This window comes from Mesocricetus auratus, unplaced genomic scaffold (assembly GCF_017639785.1).
Source record: "Mesocricetus auratus isolate SY011 unplaced genomic scaffold, BCM_Maur_2.0 Super-Scaffold_100010, whole genome shotgun sequence".
Lineage (NCBI taxonomy): Eukaryota > Metazoa > Chordata > Mammalia > Rodentia > Cricetidae > Mesocricetus > Mesocricetus auratus.
In genome coordinates, this window is record NW_024429194.1 from 26,674,375 (window position 1) to 26,690,858 (window position 16,484).

The 16,484-nt window shown below is 43.1% G+C and overlaps 1 protein-coding gene across 1 annotated transcript in view; it reads right to left on the reverse strand.

Annotated features, from left to right (window-relative positions):
• Positions 1-16,484, reverse strand: part of Col4a3 (collagen type IV alpha 3 chain) — a 123,769-nt gene that overhangs the window by 53,225 nt on the left and 54,060 nt on the right. The window contains exons 5-14 of the mRNA XM_040753221.1: positions 15,304-15,348; positions 14,244-14,306; positions 13,489-13,542; positions 12,607-12,633; positions 11,641-11,718; positions 9,403-9,465; positions 9,245-9,280; positions 2,796-2,837; positions 2,511-2,588; positions 883-945 (exon numbers count right to left, since the gene is read on the reverse strand). Coding sequence (XP_040609155.1) covers positions 883-945; positions 2,511-2,588; positions 2,796-2,837; positions 9,245-9,280; positions 9,403-9,465; positions 11,641-11,718; positions 12,607-12,633; positions 13,489-13,542; positions 14,244-14,306; positions 15,304-15,348 — 549 coding nt within the window. The remainder of the gene's footprint in view (positions 1-882; positions 946-2,510; positions 2,589-2,795; positions 2,838-9,244; positions 9,281-9,402; positions 9,466-11,640; positions 11,719-12,606; positions 12,634-13,488; positions 13,543-14,243; positions 14,307-15,303; positions 15,349-16,484) is intronic.

Consider the following 16,484-nt stretch of genomic DNA (forward strand, 5'->3'; position numbering starts at 1 on the left):
TCTTCTTCTTCTTCTTCTTCTTCTTCTTCTTCTTCTTCTTCTTCTTTTATTTTGGGGAAGGTCATAAGGGTCAAGGGCTGACCTGAGAGGACTGGGAAGTGCATGTGATTGGGGTGCATTTTGTGAAATTTCCAAATAATCAATAAAAACATTATGTTAAAGAAAGGATCAGTTTTTTTTTGTTTTTACGAGACAGGGTTTCTCTGTATTGTTTTGGAGGCTGTCGGTCCAGCCCAGCCTCGAATTCACAGAGATCTGCCTGCCTCTGCCTCCCGAGTGCTGGGATTAAAGGCGTGCACCCCCCCGCCCCGGCAGAAAGGATCAGTTTTAAATAGATATTCAAAGGCAGGTGCTATTGGCAAGTCAGACATAAAATAATACAGAGGGGCTGGGGAGATGGCTCATTGGTTAAGAGCACTAATTGCTCTTCCAAGGGGCTTGGGTTCAATTCCCAGCAACCCACATGATAGCTAATAACTGTCTGTAACTCTAAAATCTGACACCCTCACACAGACATATATGCAAATAAAATGAAAATAAAGTATTTGAAAAAAATAACACAGAGATTTCACCTAGAAAAGGCCTTAAGACAATTCTAGAATATTCCCGGGCTCTGTGTTTTAGTTCATGAAATTTAAAGGTTGAGCATTCATTAGAATAAGGATAAAGATTTTAGTAACTGGACTCTGGGTTATTGATAAGAAGGTGGTGGGGGCGTGTCCAGAGGAGTGGTAGGAGTGGAAGAGGGGAGTCATGGGTGGATGTAATCAAGATACATTGTATACCTGTATAAAATTGCCGGGGAATACACATAATCTTAACAGTATGGACTAAGGTTCTATTTTATGTGTCATAGGAACAAAACTACTTAAAATGACCTACCAGGGATCCAGGACGTCCAGGTTCACCCATCTCTCCCTTATCTCCTTTCTCCCCCTTGAAGTCCTGTCATAAATACAGTTCAATTCATTATCACAAACCAATCAAATAGGATTAGACCAGTTGCATTTGGAAATACCATCTGTCTGGTGGAACTAGAAGTGAAACCAGTGTTGGGCGTCATGACAACAGCACAGTGGCTCTTCTCGTTTCTCATCTTTCGCATTTTATGCATGAGCTCACTTTAATACAATTGTAACCTTTAAAAGAAAAAGCATCCTTTGTGGATCCCGAGTAGAAATATTCTTTGCCAGTTACCATTTCATTTGCTAGCCAATAAAGGTGTAAGATTAGAGTTCTTCTAAAACCCTGTCTCTAATCATCCACCATAGTTGATTAAAATAGATGACACAGGAAAACCAAATAGCACATGGTATTTAGTAGAGCTCAAACCGCTAAACTCAACTTTAAGGTCAGAATACAGCTATAGTTATTGATGGTTTTCAAAATACCTGTCACCTTTGGTGAAGATGTGCTAGGTCCTTAATTAAAATATGCTTTTGTGCTGGAGGGTTAGATCAGAAGAGCACCTGGGCCCTGGATCTAAGCCCTGGCACTGGCACCAGCACCCCAAGGATGGGACAAGTATTATCTCAGCATGTTATCAACCCTTAAACAACAGCACTGGTCTGGGCACTGACTTTAAATCCACTCATCTATATAACGAAGATCAGGAATAGTAAAATTATCTATTTGATAGTCTATTGCGTGCCCATCAAGCACAGGTATTACTGTTCACCTGATCTTTCCTGTACTTTTCCTTGCGTCATTGGTGTAGGAGATGGTGTTAAAAGAACTCCATTGAGTGCGTAAAGCACTCCAAAAGGCAGCTTCTTAATTTTTCTGTGCATCTTTGGGAATTTTGAAGTAATTTGAGCCCTTGGAAAAGGAACTGTTGTGAGAGGTGGAAACTGCACCTGTGTGTATATGTTTTAGCAATAAAACTTGGGCTGACAATGAAATGAAAGAGGTATCCTTTGGATCAAATTACATTATATTTATTTCATTGCCTAACCAGCCTTAGTTCGAAACCATCTGAGTTCTTTATTTACCCTTTAAGGTCTGGCTTGTGGCTGGATCACTTTATGCCACCGTGGATTCCTTTCCTAAGCATTCAGGTCAGCTCCATATCTCAGCCCTCTTAATCATCCCACTACAGGAACAAAAATCAATCATTGCCAAAATGACATGGAGTAGCATACTTGGAGAAGACTGCATGTGTCCTTGGGGTTGCAGTGGCCATGCACAGGGTCTCGTTAAATTGTAGCCTGCCTCTACCCTGTCTATAGGTCATTGCTGTCCCATTGTGTCAAAGCCACACATACTGTGTTAGGGAGAATGAGAGGGAAGAGGGAAGAAGGGTGGATAGAATCAGGCTGTGTCTCTATTTCCCCATTTAACTTTTCCATCCTACACCATGAGAGATATTGGAGGAAATTAAACCTAGATGTTCAGGCTGGCCAGGAGTTGGGGAACTGGGATGAAGAGGGCTCATAATGGAGCTTCTAAAAGAGACAAGGTGTCCTTCCAGAAGCAAAGGCACAACTGTAGTCACAAAGCTATAGCCTTACCGATTTGTTGTATGGGCGGAGGAGTGTAACAATCACTGTTCCTTGCAGCCCAGGGGGACCTGTTAATCCTTTCACACCCTAAAGACAGATACAGCAGAGAATGAGAAACACCCAACATCAATGAAAAAGTTGTACTCTCTCAAAGGTCTGTTTTCACTGCCACCTCGTACTCAACTAAACAGTCAATGGAAGCACTCATTTCAACATTGCTGGTGAAGAGAAGGAAATACACCCGGGAGCTTACTTCTTCAAACTCACTAACACACACTGTAGCATGTCAATTACCTTTTCTCCTTTTTGTCCTATGGCGTAATCGCCCATATGACCCTGTAAGACAATGTGAAATGCCATTGTCAGGAAGTCCACACGGCTAGAAATGAGTTCAGGCAGGACTACAGAGGAGTTTCTGGACATTAGATAGTAAGTCAGCATTCCTCAGGAACTTGTGAGATGTCCCCCTAATGAGCCATTTCTCTTGCATCTGGCAAAGGGGACATATGGCTCCATTGACATGGCCCTGTGTTGCATATCAGAGCCCAGAGTAGGATCCTCAGTCACAAATAATTGTTTGATATTTCCAAGGCCTTTTTCACCTCCTCAGGATTCCCTCCCTCTGTTTGTTCTCTCTGTAAAGACAGAGTGCCTCCCAAAGCAATCTTTGTCATTTCACTGTCTCTGCTATTGTCTCTTGCCCTCTCCCTCTCTTAGTTATGTCCAGTCTGCTACATTTTTTCTCTGCTGTGGATTATTCCAGGTACTCTGGATATTTTTTTTTCTCTTCACCTCACTAATGGAGCAGTTTCTCTACTGCACCCCTTCGAATACAGCCATTATGTTTTTTGTTTGGTTGCTTGGTTTGGTTTGCTTTTTCGAGACAGGGTTTCTCTGTATTGTTTTGGAGGCTGTCCTGGAACTCGCTCTATAGACCAGGCTGGCCTCGAACTCACAAAGATCCTCCTGCCTCTGCATCCCAAGTGCTGGGATTAAAGGCGTGTGCCACCAACGCCCTGCCTACAGCCATTATGTTTAAAAAATAAATATTAAAAATTGGAACTCATTAAAGTTCCAGTCTTTGTAAGATATATCCATCTTAGTTTTGAAATTATAAAGCTATATTAATATTTATATAGAAGAACATCAATGCGTTTCTCTTAAAGGCAGATGTTTGGGGGCCCAGGAAACTGGAGATTCATTTAATATAACGCATGGTACAAGTGGGAGTGGTGAATGGAACCTAGTGCAGAGAGAATTGCTCGGGGAAGTCACTGTTTGGTTTTGATTTCATTGGCAGGCTACTTCCGGGTGAGTCCTGCCTGCTTAACCTTCTTTACTGGCTGCTTCATTTCCTGATGCCCTACTTTTGGCATGATAAAAATAAGAGGATGAGTAACTGAACTTCAAGATTCTTCAATTCATGTCAGAAAATCCAAGAGTGGAAAGCAAGCCATGTCACGTATGTAGTAATTTAGTGATGTGAGACCACTTGAGCTGAATTGTTTTCATTAATCAACAATGGCTGTTGTGGTCTGAACATTCATCACAGCTAATGAGGAACTATAAAACAAACTGTACAGTATTAAGAGGTAGGGCTGGCAGAACAGTTAAAAATGAGTCAATTAATTCATTCATGGACTCAGGGAATAGTGAGTTGTGGGGGAGGAAAGTGAGTCTCCCACATGTGTCATTCTGTTTCCTCATGTGGTGTCTGCACTCTATAGGGAATCATTTATACAGGGACTATCAAAATGGCTCCATGGGTAAAGGTACCCTCAGGCAACCTGACCACCTGAGTTTAATTCCTCACACCTACATAGTGGAATGAGAGAACTGAGTCCTTCAAGTTGTCCTATGTCCTCCACACATGTGCCATGTCATGTATGTTCTACAAATAAAGAAATACATGTAAATATAACTCATCCACCGTGATCAAGTAGGCTTCATCCCAGGCATGCAGGGTTGGTTCAACATATGAAAATCCATCAATGTAATCTACCATATAAACAAACTGAGAAACAAAAATCACATGATCATCTCACTGGATGCTAAAAAAGCCTTTGACACCACTTCATGATAAAGGTCTTGGAGAAATCTGGGATAACAGGAACATACCTAAACATAATAATAGCTATATACAGCAAACCAGCAGCCAACATCAAACTAAAGGGACAGAAACTCAACACAGTTTCTCTAAGATCAGGAACAAGACAAGGCTGTGCACTCTCTCCATACCTCTTCAATATTGTACTTGAAGTTCTAGTTAGAGCAATACGACCAGAAAAGGAGATCAAGGGGATACAAATTGGAAAGGAAGAGGTCAAACTTTCACTATTTGCAGATGATATGATAGTTTACATAAGTGACCCAAAAAACTCTTGCAGAGAACTCCTGGAGCTGATAAATACTTTCAGCAAAGTGTCAGGATACAAGATCAACTCAAGAAAATCAGTAGCCCTACTATATACAGACGATAAAAGGGATGAGAAAGAAATCAAAGAAACATCACCCTTTACAATAGCCACAAACAACATAAAATACCTTGGGGTAACACTAACCAAACAAGTGAAAGACCAAACAAGTATAGCAAGAACTTTCAGTCTTTAAAGAAAGAAATTAAAGAAGACACAGAAGGTGGAAAGATCTCCCATGTGGGGTACAGAACTAAACAGAATTCTCAGTAGAGGAGACTAAAATGGCTGAGAGACACTTAAGAAAGTGCTCAACATCCCTAGCCATCTGGGAAATGCAAATCAAAACAACTCTGAGATACCATCTCACTCCTGTCTCGAATGGTTAAAATAAAAAACACCAATGACAGTTTATGCTGGAGAGGATGTGGAGAAAGGGGAACACTTCTCCATTCCTGGTGGGAGTACCAACTCATACAGCCACTTTGTTAATCAGTATGGAGATTCCTCAGGAAAATGGAAATCAGTCTACCATAAGACCCAGCAATTCCACTCTTACGCATATACCTAAAAGATGCACATTCATAAAACAAGAATGTCTGTTCTACTATGTTCATAACAGCATTATTTGTAATAGCCAGAATCTGGAAGCAACCTAGATGCCCCTCAACTGAAGAGTGGATAGAGAAAATGTGGTACATTTACACAATGGAGTACTATTCAGCGGGAAAAAACAATGGAATCTTGAAATTTGCAGGAAAATGGATGGCACTAAAAGAAACTATACTTGAGGTAACCCAGTCACAAAAAGAGAAACATGGTATGTAGTCACTCATTTATGGATTTTAGACATGAATCAGGGGGTTGCCAGCATACAATCCCACTGCCAGATTGTCTATGAAACAGAACCTTCATCCAGCTACTGATGAAAGCAGAGGCAGATACCCACAGACAAACACTGAACTGAACTCCTGGAATCCAGTGTCAGAAAGAGAAAACTGATGGGTAAAGAAGTTAAGACTGGGCTGGTTTAACCCACAGAAACAGTTGACCTGAACAAGGGGGACATCTTGGTCTCCAGATTGATGGCTGTGTGGAAAACATGAGACTGACCCAGACTCCCTGAATGTGGGTGTCAGTGAGGAGGCCTAGGCAATCTATGGGGCCTTGGGTAGTATTTATCCCTGGCACACAAATAGAATTTGAGTGCCCATGTCACAATATGGGAGGCTCTCTCAGCCTGGACTCTTGGGGGAGGGCCTAGGCCCTGCCCTGGATGAAATGACAGTTACTGGAGATCCTCCATGGAGGGCCTCCCCTTTACTGGAGATCTGAGTAGAGATTGGGTGGGGGACTGGGGGACCTGGTGGGGAGGGCAGGGGAAGAGGAGAGGGAGAGGGAGCTGGGATTGACATGTGAAACAAGATTGTTTCTAACCTAAATCAAAAAATAATAATTATTAAAAAATATAAAATTAAAAGGAAAAGCCTTGTTGTCCCTTGACATTGGACTCCTCAGCATCTAAATCTGTAAGGAATACATTTCTACCCAGTCTGTAGCCATTTGTTAAAACAACTGAAAACAGACTATAACACTGGCTAACCCATGCCGGGCGGTGGTGGCGCACGCCTTTAATCCCAGCACTCGGGAGGTAGAGGCAGGCGGATTTCTGTGAGTTTGAGGCCAGCCTGGTCTGCAGAGCGAGTTTCAGGACAGGTTCCAAAACAATACAGAGAAACCCTGTCTCGAAAAAACAAAAACAAAACAAAACAAAACCCAAAAAAGCAAAAAATAAAACAAACAAACAACAAAAAAACCAACGGCTAACCCATGGAAGCAGTATCTTTTATAGAACTCTTTCAAGGGCAGTTTATTCTTGTTTTAATGGTTTTCAAAAGAAAGATTATATGAAACAATCTTTTAAATGTGGTCCAGTGTCCTAATCTTACTAATTAACTCTCTTAAGAAACATTGGGGAAGCAGACACCCACAGCTAAGCACTGAGCCAAACTCCTGGAATTCAGTGCAGAGAGGAATGAATGATGAGCAAAAGGGGTCAAGACCAGGCTGGAGAAACCCACAGAAGCAGCTGACATGAACAAGGGGGAGCTCATGGACCCCAGAATAATAACTGGGAAACCAGATAGACTGTTTCAGACACCCTGAACGTGAAGGTCAGTTACGAGGCCTGGGCAATCCATGGGGCCTCTGGTTGTCCCTGGTGTACAAGTGGACTTTGGGAGCCCATTCCACATAGAGAGATACTCTCTCAGCCTAGACATATGGGGGAGGGCTTAGGTCCTGCTCCAAATGATGTGACAGACTTTGAAGATCCCGCCATGGAAGACTTCACTCTCCCTGGGGAACAGAGAGGGGATGGGATGGGGGGTCCTTGAGGGCAAAGGAGGAGAGGAGGGGGAAGGAGCTAGGATTGATGTGTGGAACAAGCTTGTTTCTGATTTAAATAATAAAAAAGAAACATGGAGGAAAACCTTACAAAATGTTCATAATGTAAAATCAATTTTTTTTTTCACATTACGGCTTTTTTTTCCCCCAAGGAAACAGCCTAAGGTTGCCATGTAGAAGTGTGCATGTAGTGGCAATGTACATACAATAACACATTTTATGTGTGTATTTCTTAGCTGAGAATGTGTCATTTCTGCTCCAAACAATCTGTCAACAGTCTAGTCTCACAGTGAATCTTTGCTTTGGAGATATGTTTCTATCATTGTTTATCTGGCATTCTTTTCTAGAAAACGTTTCTGCTGAACTGTGGCTTTTCTTTTTAAATTTATTTTTTTTCTTTATTTATTTTTCAGTTTAAATTTAGATAAGAAACAAGGTTGCTTCACAAGTCAGTTCCAGGTCCCTCTCCCTTTCCCTCCCCTCCTCCCGTGCCCTCCCCCAACCCCCCCTCCATTATCCCCTCATTCCCCCAGGGAGGGTGAGGCCCTCCATGGGGGTGTCCATAGTCTGTCATTTCATATAGGGCAGGGCCTAGACCCTTCCCCAAGAGTTCAGGGTGAGAGTGCACCTCACATTGTTGGATGGGAGTCCAAAGTCCGTGTGTATACTCGGGATGGGTACTGATCTGCTGCCCAAGGCTCAATAGATTTCCTAGGCCTCCTCACTGACACCCAGATTCAGGGGGTCTTGATCAGTCCCATGCTGGATTCCCAGGCTGATGCCTGGGTTAAATTTATTTTTAAGGTGCCATACAAAGTATCATTGCCTTGCGGCATTTCCATACATACTTACTTTGGGTTGGTTCTGCCCCTCCCCCCACCCAGGCTCCTCTCTCCCAAGCCTCATTTAGCTTTTGTGCTCTTGAGTGTGTTACTGTTGAGGATGGTGGTTGACCTTGATTGTCACCCTAATGGGATTTGGGATCGCCATGGCGGTGACCCTTGGCCATGCCTCTGAATTAGGTTGATTGAGTGTGGGCAGGTGGCAGGATTCTGTGTGCTGGGGTCGGAGACTGAAGAGAAAGGCAGACCTGCCTTCTCCTTCTGACTATGGATGCAACATGACCAGGTTCATGTCCCTGCTGCCATGATCTCCCACTTGGTGAACTGTACCCCCAAACTTTGAGCCCAACTAAGCCTTTCCTCCCTCAAATTGCTTTTGTCAGGGACTGCATCTCAATAATGAGAAAAGCAGCTCCCACAGCCTGTGTCCCATCTGTATAGAAAACTGCAGGGGAATCGAGAGATTTCAGGCCTCAGCTGCCATCCACATAATCTGAACCCATGAGAGACAGGAAAGGAGAAGAAGGGTGGGCAGGGGGGGCGGGTACAGGGACAGAGAGGTTGTTTGCATGCATCCATCAATGAAGTTATAAATGTGAGAGCATGTTTGTCCTGTACACCAGGTCATTAGTGTCAGTAAGAAACAGGGCTCAGTAATACTTCCTCGGTGAGGCTCACCTTCGTTCTTTCATTTGATTTTTTTTTATTCGTTCAACATTTCTATCCTTAAGCCCTTCGGTTCTTTTGTTTGTTTGTTTGTTTTTAATAGAAACACCTGAAGTACCCCGATTAAAGACCACACCCCGTCACCTTCATTTAGTCACTTGAAAGCACATGGATTTTGCAAAGCAGCTCGCTACAGAACTGATGAGATAAAGGAAGGTTACAGGAAATGGAAACCTATCCGTGAGAAACCCTGGCTTTTCCCCATTGTTCTGAGTCAGGGATTAAGTTACTGCTGGTCCTGTCCCCTTTCCTAAGTGGGACTCCTAAGATCCTGGGGAGGTACCCACAGAGGTGTGCTAGGCTTTTGGGCTGGCTAGGGTTCCCTGACTGTTACAACTTAGGGACACAGACTTACTTTTGGTCCTCTGGGTCCTACGGCACCTGGAAAACCCTACAAGAGATGTAAGCAAAAGTTACAGCAGGAATCACACCCACCCAGAGAGTGCTCTAAAACATTTTGCTATTACGAATGTGTACATTGAGAATGCATAGCAGCGGGGACTTCATACTCACAAAATCTCCATGAGGACCTGGTGAACCAGCAGGCCCTGGAAAACCTGGGGGGCCTGGGAAACCCTTGAAGTTAAGAGAAGACTGAATTTAATGTACTTGTCAAATAACACCAAAGCCACAGAGATGCTTTAATGAAATCCCAAGAGCATATTGCCTCCCCTCTAAGTGACTACAACCAGGTAATTTCCAGACTCGTTGCTATAGATACCCAGGACAACCTGATGCTATTGCATACAGGAGCATGACCAACAACACATTGATTTGGGTAGTTTTCAGGTTTTATTCTTCCTCTCTTTCTCTTTTCCCGTCCTTCCCTCCCTTCCCTCCCCTCCTCTCCTCTCCCTTCCCTCCTTTCCCTGTATTTGAGCAGTGTTGCTCTTCTCTCCCTCCCTCCCTCCCTCCCTCCCTCCCTCCCTCCCTCCCTCCCTCCCTCCCTCTCTCCCTCCTTCCCTGATTTGGACAGTGTTTCTCCTCCTCCTTTAGGGCTGGCCCCACTCAACAGCTCTCCTGCCTAGTTTTCCTTAGAACTACCTATATGATCACTTTTCCCCTTATCTCTACAGTTGACCTTCTCAGAAGGCTGCCCTCTCAGCTGGATCAGTACCTCGAGTTAATTGACTGTGCCACTGGAGCTCTGGGTTCCCTCTCTGTCTGTCCAAAGTTGGAGTCCTTCTTCCCCGTTGATAGGTCCTGTCTCTGCTCCTGACACTATTTTTCTCATTAGCATTCATTATGGTGTCACAATTGGTACTGTTATTGATTGATGTTTTTTCCTGTCTACTCACTAGAACATAGTCTCCACGAGGACAAGAGTGTTAGAGCTGGTTTTTGACTGATCTGGGCCGCATAGCTGGCACCTAAGGAACCTTAAGTGCATTGCCCTGTCTTTAGCGCCTGCACAGTAAGTAGTGCACAGAAGTGCACTGGCAGGGGATAGCCATGCTGCTGGTCACTATTCTCCTTTCTGCACCTTTGATTCCTATGCAAGCGATCAAGAGCCATCCTGCCCCATGCCAGTTTCAGAAGCCCATCACCGCTGCTAGCCGCATTCCTATGGCTGTTGTGTTCTTAGCCCAGTCTCCCAGGATAGGTCTGTTAGCCAGGATAGGTCTGCTCTGTTCTTAGCCCAGTCTCCCAGGATAGGTCTGTTAGCCAGGATAGGTCTGTTGTGTTCTTAGCCCAGTCTCCCAGGATAGGTCTGTTAGCCAGGATAGGTCTGTTGTGTTCTTAGCCCAGTCTCCCAGGATAGGTCTGTTAGCCAGGATAGGTCTGTTCTGTTCTTAGCCCAGTCTCCCAGGATAGGTCTGTTAGCCAGGATAGGTCTGTTCTGTTCTTAGCCCAGTCTCCCAGGATAGGTCTGTTCTGTTCTTAGCCCAGTCTCCCAGGATAGGTCTGTTAGCCAGGATAGGTCTGCTCTGTTCTTAGCCCAGTCTCCCAGGATAGGTCTGTTAGCCAGGATAGGGCTGCTCTGTTCTTAGCCCAGTCTCCCAGGATAGGTCTGTTAGCCAGGATAGGGCTGCTCTGTTCTTAGCCCAGTCTCCCAGGATAGGTCTGTTGGCCTGGTTCACCAGCCATCCACAGACTCAACGCAAACTCTGACTCAATGAGACTAATATCCCGTCTCTTCTCAGAAATTCCCACGCTGAATTCCGAACTGAGGTGAGTTACATATGGTTAATTAGCCTGAAATTTAGCAATTATACTAGATATCTACCTAAGGACTCTTCTGAATCACAAAGTACACACAAACCCCAAATAGCCATGTCTCATTGGGTTTATTATGGAACACCCCCAGGCTAGCTACAGATGAACTAGTGAAGCAAACTCTTAGGGGCTCAAGGGGCGAGAGCCATGCTTCAATAAAACTCTTAAAGATGCTGTGTAAATACTGGAGTCAGGACATCATTTAACACTCCAGTTTTAAGTGGTAGTCGATGCATGGTGTGAACCCGTCCTTGATTTCAGCCAATACACAGAGAGAGAACTCTTCCCTGAAGAGACTCAAGTGACAGAAACTTAAGAGATTAAAAGATGTCCACAATGTCATTTTTGCATACCAGCGTGTTGCTTCTCCTAATGAGGTCAATGTCAGAATGACACATGAGGTGGGCATTGTAGACAGGGAGAGAAGAGAAGAAAAAGAGGCTGGGAGGAAGGAGGAAGGTGGGGAGGGAGATAGAGAGTATAAATATTATATAATATGAATATGAATGAGAGATCCTTCTGGAAGCATTGTACCTGGAAGCCTGGAGGCCCTGGAGGCCCAGGGTCACCTTTTCCATTGAATTCCCTGTCTTCTCCTTGAGCAGGCTCACCCTTGAAAACAGAGACAGTCATCAGCTCCAATCAACTTTATATTTTCAAAAGACCCCACATTAAGTGCTTATTCAAGTCATATCCCCTCAAAGATGAGTGTCTGGGAGGATGTATATACCTAGAAAAGTGTTTTAAAATTTGCAGTTATTCTATTTTGAAGAACTTCTTAAAAGTTTTTTGTTAGCCTATATAAATCATACATAATGATGAATTTCATTGTGACATTTTGTACCTGTATATATAATGCATTTTGATCATATACACTCCTCACCATCCCCCCATTCTTCTCCTACTGATTATAGACCCCCATACCTCCACATCTTTCTCCCACCCACTTTTTTGTGTGTGGGTAAACCAATGAGTTTAGTTAAGGTTTCTTGTAGGGCCATGGCCACGGGGCTATTTATAGGTGCATGGAAAACTTGCCAGTGGTTATACCACTGAGGAAAATCTCTTTCCTTCCCCAGAAATCATTAGTTGCCTACAGATCCTCATTTGGGTGGGACTTTACAAGCTCCTCCTCCTCCTTTTGTACTATTTTTTAAATACTGACAACTTACTGTGATAAGGAGGAAAAGAAATAATAATTTCCCAGGATACCCAAATAAGTTCTTAACCTAGAACTTAGAGTCTCAAACATGAGACCAGTTCCTTTCCCCTAAATCCTCCTTCCTTAAAGGATGACATAACCATCCCAAAGACGTGTCTGTGCCAAGAGCCAGAGGAATTTGCTCAATAGGAGAAAGTGCCATGTTTTAATGTCTATTTAGTGTCTGAATTATTAACATCAAGACATGGTATATGATGTCAGTTTGTAATAGTTTATATTTCATTAATTAATTGAAGTCTTTTTCATACACATGTAATAGTAGATGACAAATGACTTACCTTTTGTCCTTTCAAACCAGCAGGGCCCTGGGAAAGAAGCAATGCATTAACCACCAGAGGCCAAACAAATCCATCCACTTGACCTTGTCTCCACTCCCTTTTTGGCCTGCTGGCCCCATAACATTCCTGCTACAGGGTTTCAACATGCTCAAGTCTCCACATGTCAACAGATCAACAGTTTCTTCTTCATCTTCTGCCTCCCTCCAATACAGACAGTCTCTCTTTTCATTTTGCCTGCAAATTTACATACTGTTCTTCTCCCACCAATTTCCCCAGTTCCACACATGCCTCCTAGCTCCTTCCTATCATAGGAACACTGCTTTCCAAGGTCAGCAATAACTTCATGTCATTGGCTAAGGCCAAGCCATCAGTCCTTGTATTACTAGACTTTTCTAGTAATGGCTCCCCCATCCTTCACTGAAGTGCATCTTCACCAGGGCTTCCTTGTTTTCTCTCTGCTGTTGGGCCTTTTCTCCTTTCCCTGCTCATTCCTCTTGACCTAGAAGTTATATACAGAAGTGAAGTCTGACCTTCAAATTGCTGCTTTCTTTGCTCTCACTTTGAATTGGTAGAAGCTTGACCACATCCTCTCTTCCAGTCAGTCTGTTTATTATACATCTTTATGTGGATGTATCAAAAGTAAAACACAGTCTTAATATCTAAACTTGATCTTATAACCCTTCCTTCCTTCCTTCCTTCCTTCCTTCCTTCCTTCCTTCCTTCCTTCCTTCCTTCCTTCCTTCCTTGCTTGCTTCCTTCCTTCTTTCCTGGCTGTCTTTCTGTTTTAGTGTCTGACAAGCTCTCAGCCTTCCCAATGTCAGGAGAGGTTTGTGTGCGTCAGTAATTCATGTCTGTGATGTGGATTTAGGGATGCCAACTTACTGGGAGCCCCGAATAGCCTGGTGTCCCAGGAATGCCTGGGAATCCTTGTTCACCCTAGAAGACACAGAAAGTTTGTCAGAGTTCCTAGTTGTGCTAGAACATCCCATGCAGATAGTTATCCTCCAGTGGCCCCTCTAACCCCTGTGGTGACAAATCTAGGCAAATTAATTCAAATTCCTGATGGCTACTGCTTAGAGTGCTGAGGGCCAGAAACCCATTATCTTAGTTGAAAATAAGATCAGGGTCTACTGCTTCTCAAATTGGGCATAAATGGTAGCCTAATTGTGCCAAGAACTTTTTAATTGCTGCTTCTGGAACTTTAGTAATTAGTTCACTGGTGGTCACCCTTCTAGGGGAGGGGAGGGCTCAGTTAGGACACACAGGAGGCAAGAGGACCCTGCAAAGCTCAGGCTTTTCTTTCCAGACACTAACTTTGTACTCAAAGCTTTAGTCTGTGATTGGTAGCTACAACCTCTGATGCGAATAAGCCATTGAGTTTCTGTGGGAGCAGATTGGACAACTCCCTTTAAAACCATGCATAAGGAGAAAGAAGCAATTCCCACTCAAAATAACGCCATTGTTTCTGATTGAAACAATGTTCTAGAAAGTCCACTTCTGTAGGAGGAAACCGTGTGCCGCCATTAGCCATGTGACTTATTAGAGGCTGCACTCACACACTTCATCTCACTATAGCTTCTTCCTGACTTATTCATTCAGCAGTGCTCTCGTTAATCACCGGTGCAAGCAGGACGTACCTTAGAACCATTGCACCCTGGTAGACCAGTTAGCCCAGGAGGCCCAGGGTGGCCTGGGATGCCCTGGAAAGAGAGCAAGACTCAGTGACACAGCAGAGGCAATTCCACAAGACCCAGACCCTGCAGAAATGTCTCAAGGGAAATGATGATGGCTTTAAATGGCTATTAGCTAGAAATGGTTGCTTAGGTGCTTACATAGCAAATTTACATTGTAAATTTTGATATAATTTAGTATCATAGCAAACAAAACATGCTAAGATAAAGATTGTTGGATGAAGTGTGGATATTTCAGATAAAACAAACGTCTAGAAAGCAGAAAGTGGGATCACATGACGTGCTGTTCTAAGTGAGAGAGAAAGGGAGGAAAGAGGAGATTTTGAGAACTATGTCACTCTTCTGTGCTACAAACGGGGTCATCCTACTTTGTTCTATCACCTCAAGAGTCCTACAAATTCTCACTCTGCCATGGTCAGTCCTAGGGTGTATTTCTTCTTGTAACATGTATATCAGATGTGTTTCTATCTGTGCCTATTTTAATATCTTCCCTAAGATGAGCATGTGAGTAGGAACATACACATATATGAATGTACACATACATGCACACATACACATATACAAATGTAGACACACATATATACATACCTGCACACATACATAGCACACATACACAAAAATATACCCACATGCATACATATATACGCATACACACATACCTACATATATACACATATACATACATACACATATATACGTATACATATATATACATATACACACATTACAATGCACGTATACACACATATACAAATGTAGACACACACATATATATATACATGCACACATACACAAGAATATACCCATATGCATACATATACATACATTATACCACATACACAAATTTACACACATACATTCATACATACATATATACACACATAGCAGATATATAAACACACACACATACACACATGTACACACATACACACACACACACATACACACACACACACACACATACACACACACACGCACGCATGGCTCTCATTACTTCATTACTTACTGGAAGTCCAGGAGGACCTGAAAATCCTGGTAATCCAGTTATTCCCTAAACATAGGTTAAAGAGGAGGGGTAGAGAGAAAAATAATTTAAAATGTTAATTCTATAAACACAGTTATTTGCTGTTTCAATGATCTTTTTTTGCAGCTATTTATTGGGTACATCAAAAATGATTAGAAAAACAAAAAGGCTCGACAAACCTTTGTGCATTTGGCCATTGTACAACTTTTTAAATTTTTGTTTAGTTTAGTGAGTCAGTCTTGTTATATATGTAGCCTAGGCTGGTTTCAAATGAACTATGTTCATATTCTGGACTGGCTTGGAGTTTGTCAGTTTCTGTCCCTGCCTCCCATTTATAGAAGTGGTGTGTGTGTGTGTGTGTGTGTGTGTGTGTCTGTCTGTCTATGTCTCTGTGTGTGGTGTTTGTGACACATGTGCCACAGCATACTTGTGGAGGTCAGAGGACAACTTTTGGGGAGTTTTTTTCTATTTCTTCACCTTGTTGAGGCTGGGCTTCTTTGTATGTCTACCATGCAGAACACTCCAGGCTAACCAGTGAATTCTCCTATATCCACCTTCTATTTGTATATGTGAGTGCTGGCCTTGGGTACTACTGAACTTGTTCTTTTTTTTCTTTTTTTTTTAAGTGAAGTAGGTTCCCGGTATTGAACCCAGATCATCAGGCTGGCACCACAAGCCCTTTCCCCTGTGGAAAGTTTTAAGAGGGGGTTGTTATGGCTGCTTTAGTTGTGGGGGATTCTTTTTGTTTGTTCTTTGAGACAAGGACTCACTCTAAAGCTCAGGCCTGCCTGGGAGTATCACAAGGCAGCCCAATCTTGAACTTGAAGCAATCCTCCTGACTCAGCCCCCCACTGTGCTGAGGTTGTAGATGTGAGACACCACACCTGGCTGAAATTCATTTTTAAGGTATATTTTACATGTAGTAAAATGTTTACGTCTTCTATGAAAAGCATGGTGTATATATATATATACATATATATATTTATATATCTCTTCCCTCCCTTCCTCCCTCCCTCCCTCCCTTCCTCTCCCCTTCCTTCCTTCCTTCCTTCCTTCCTTCCTTCCTTCCTTCCTTCTGTCTTGCTACATAGCTCATGCTGTCCTTAACGTCCAATGGAAATGCTAGGCGTGTATTGCCATAGCTGGCATACTTACAGTCACTT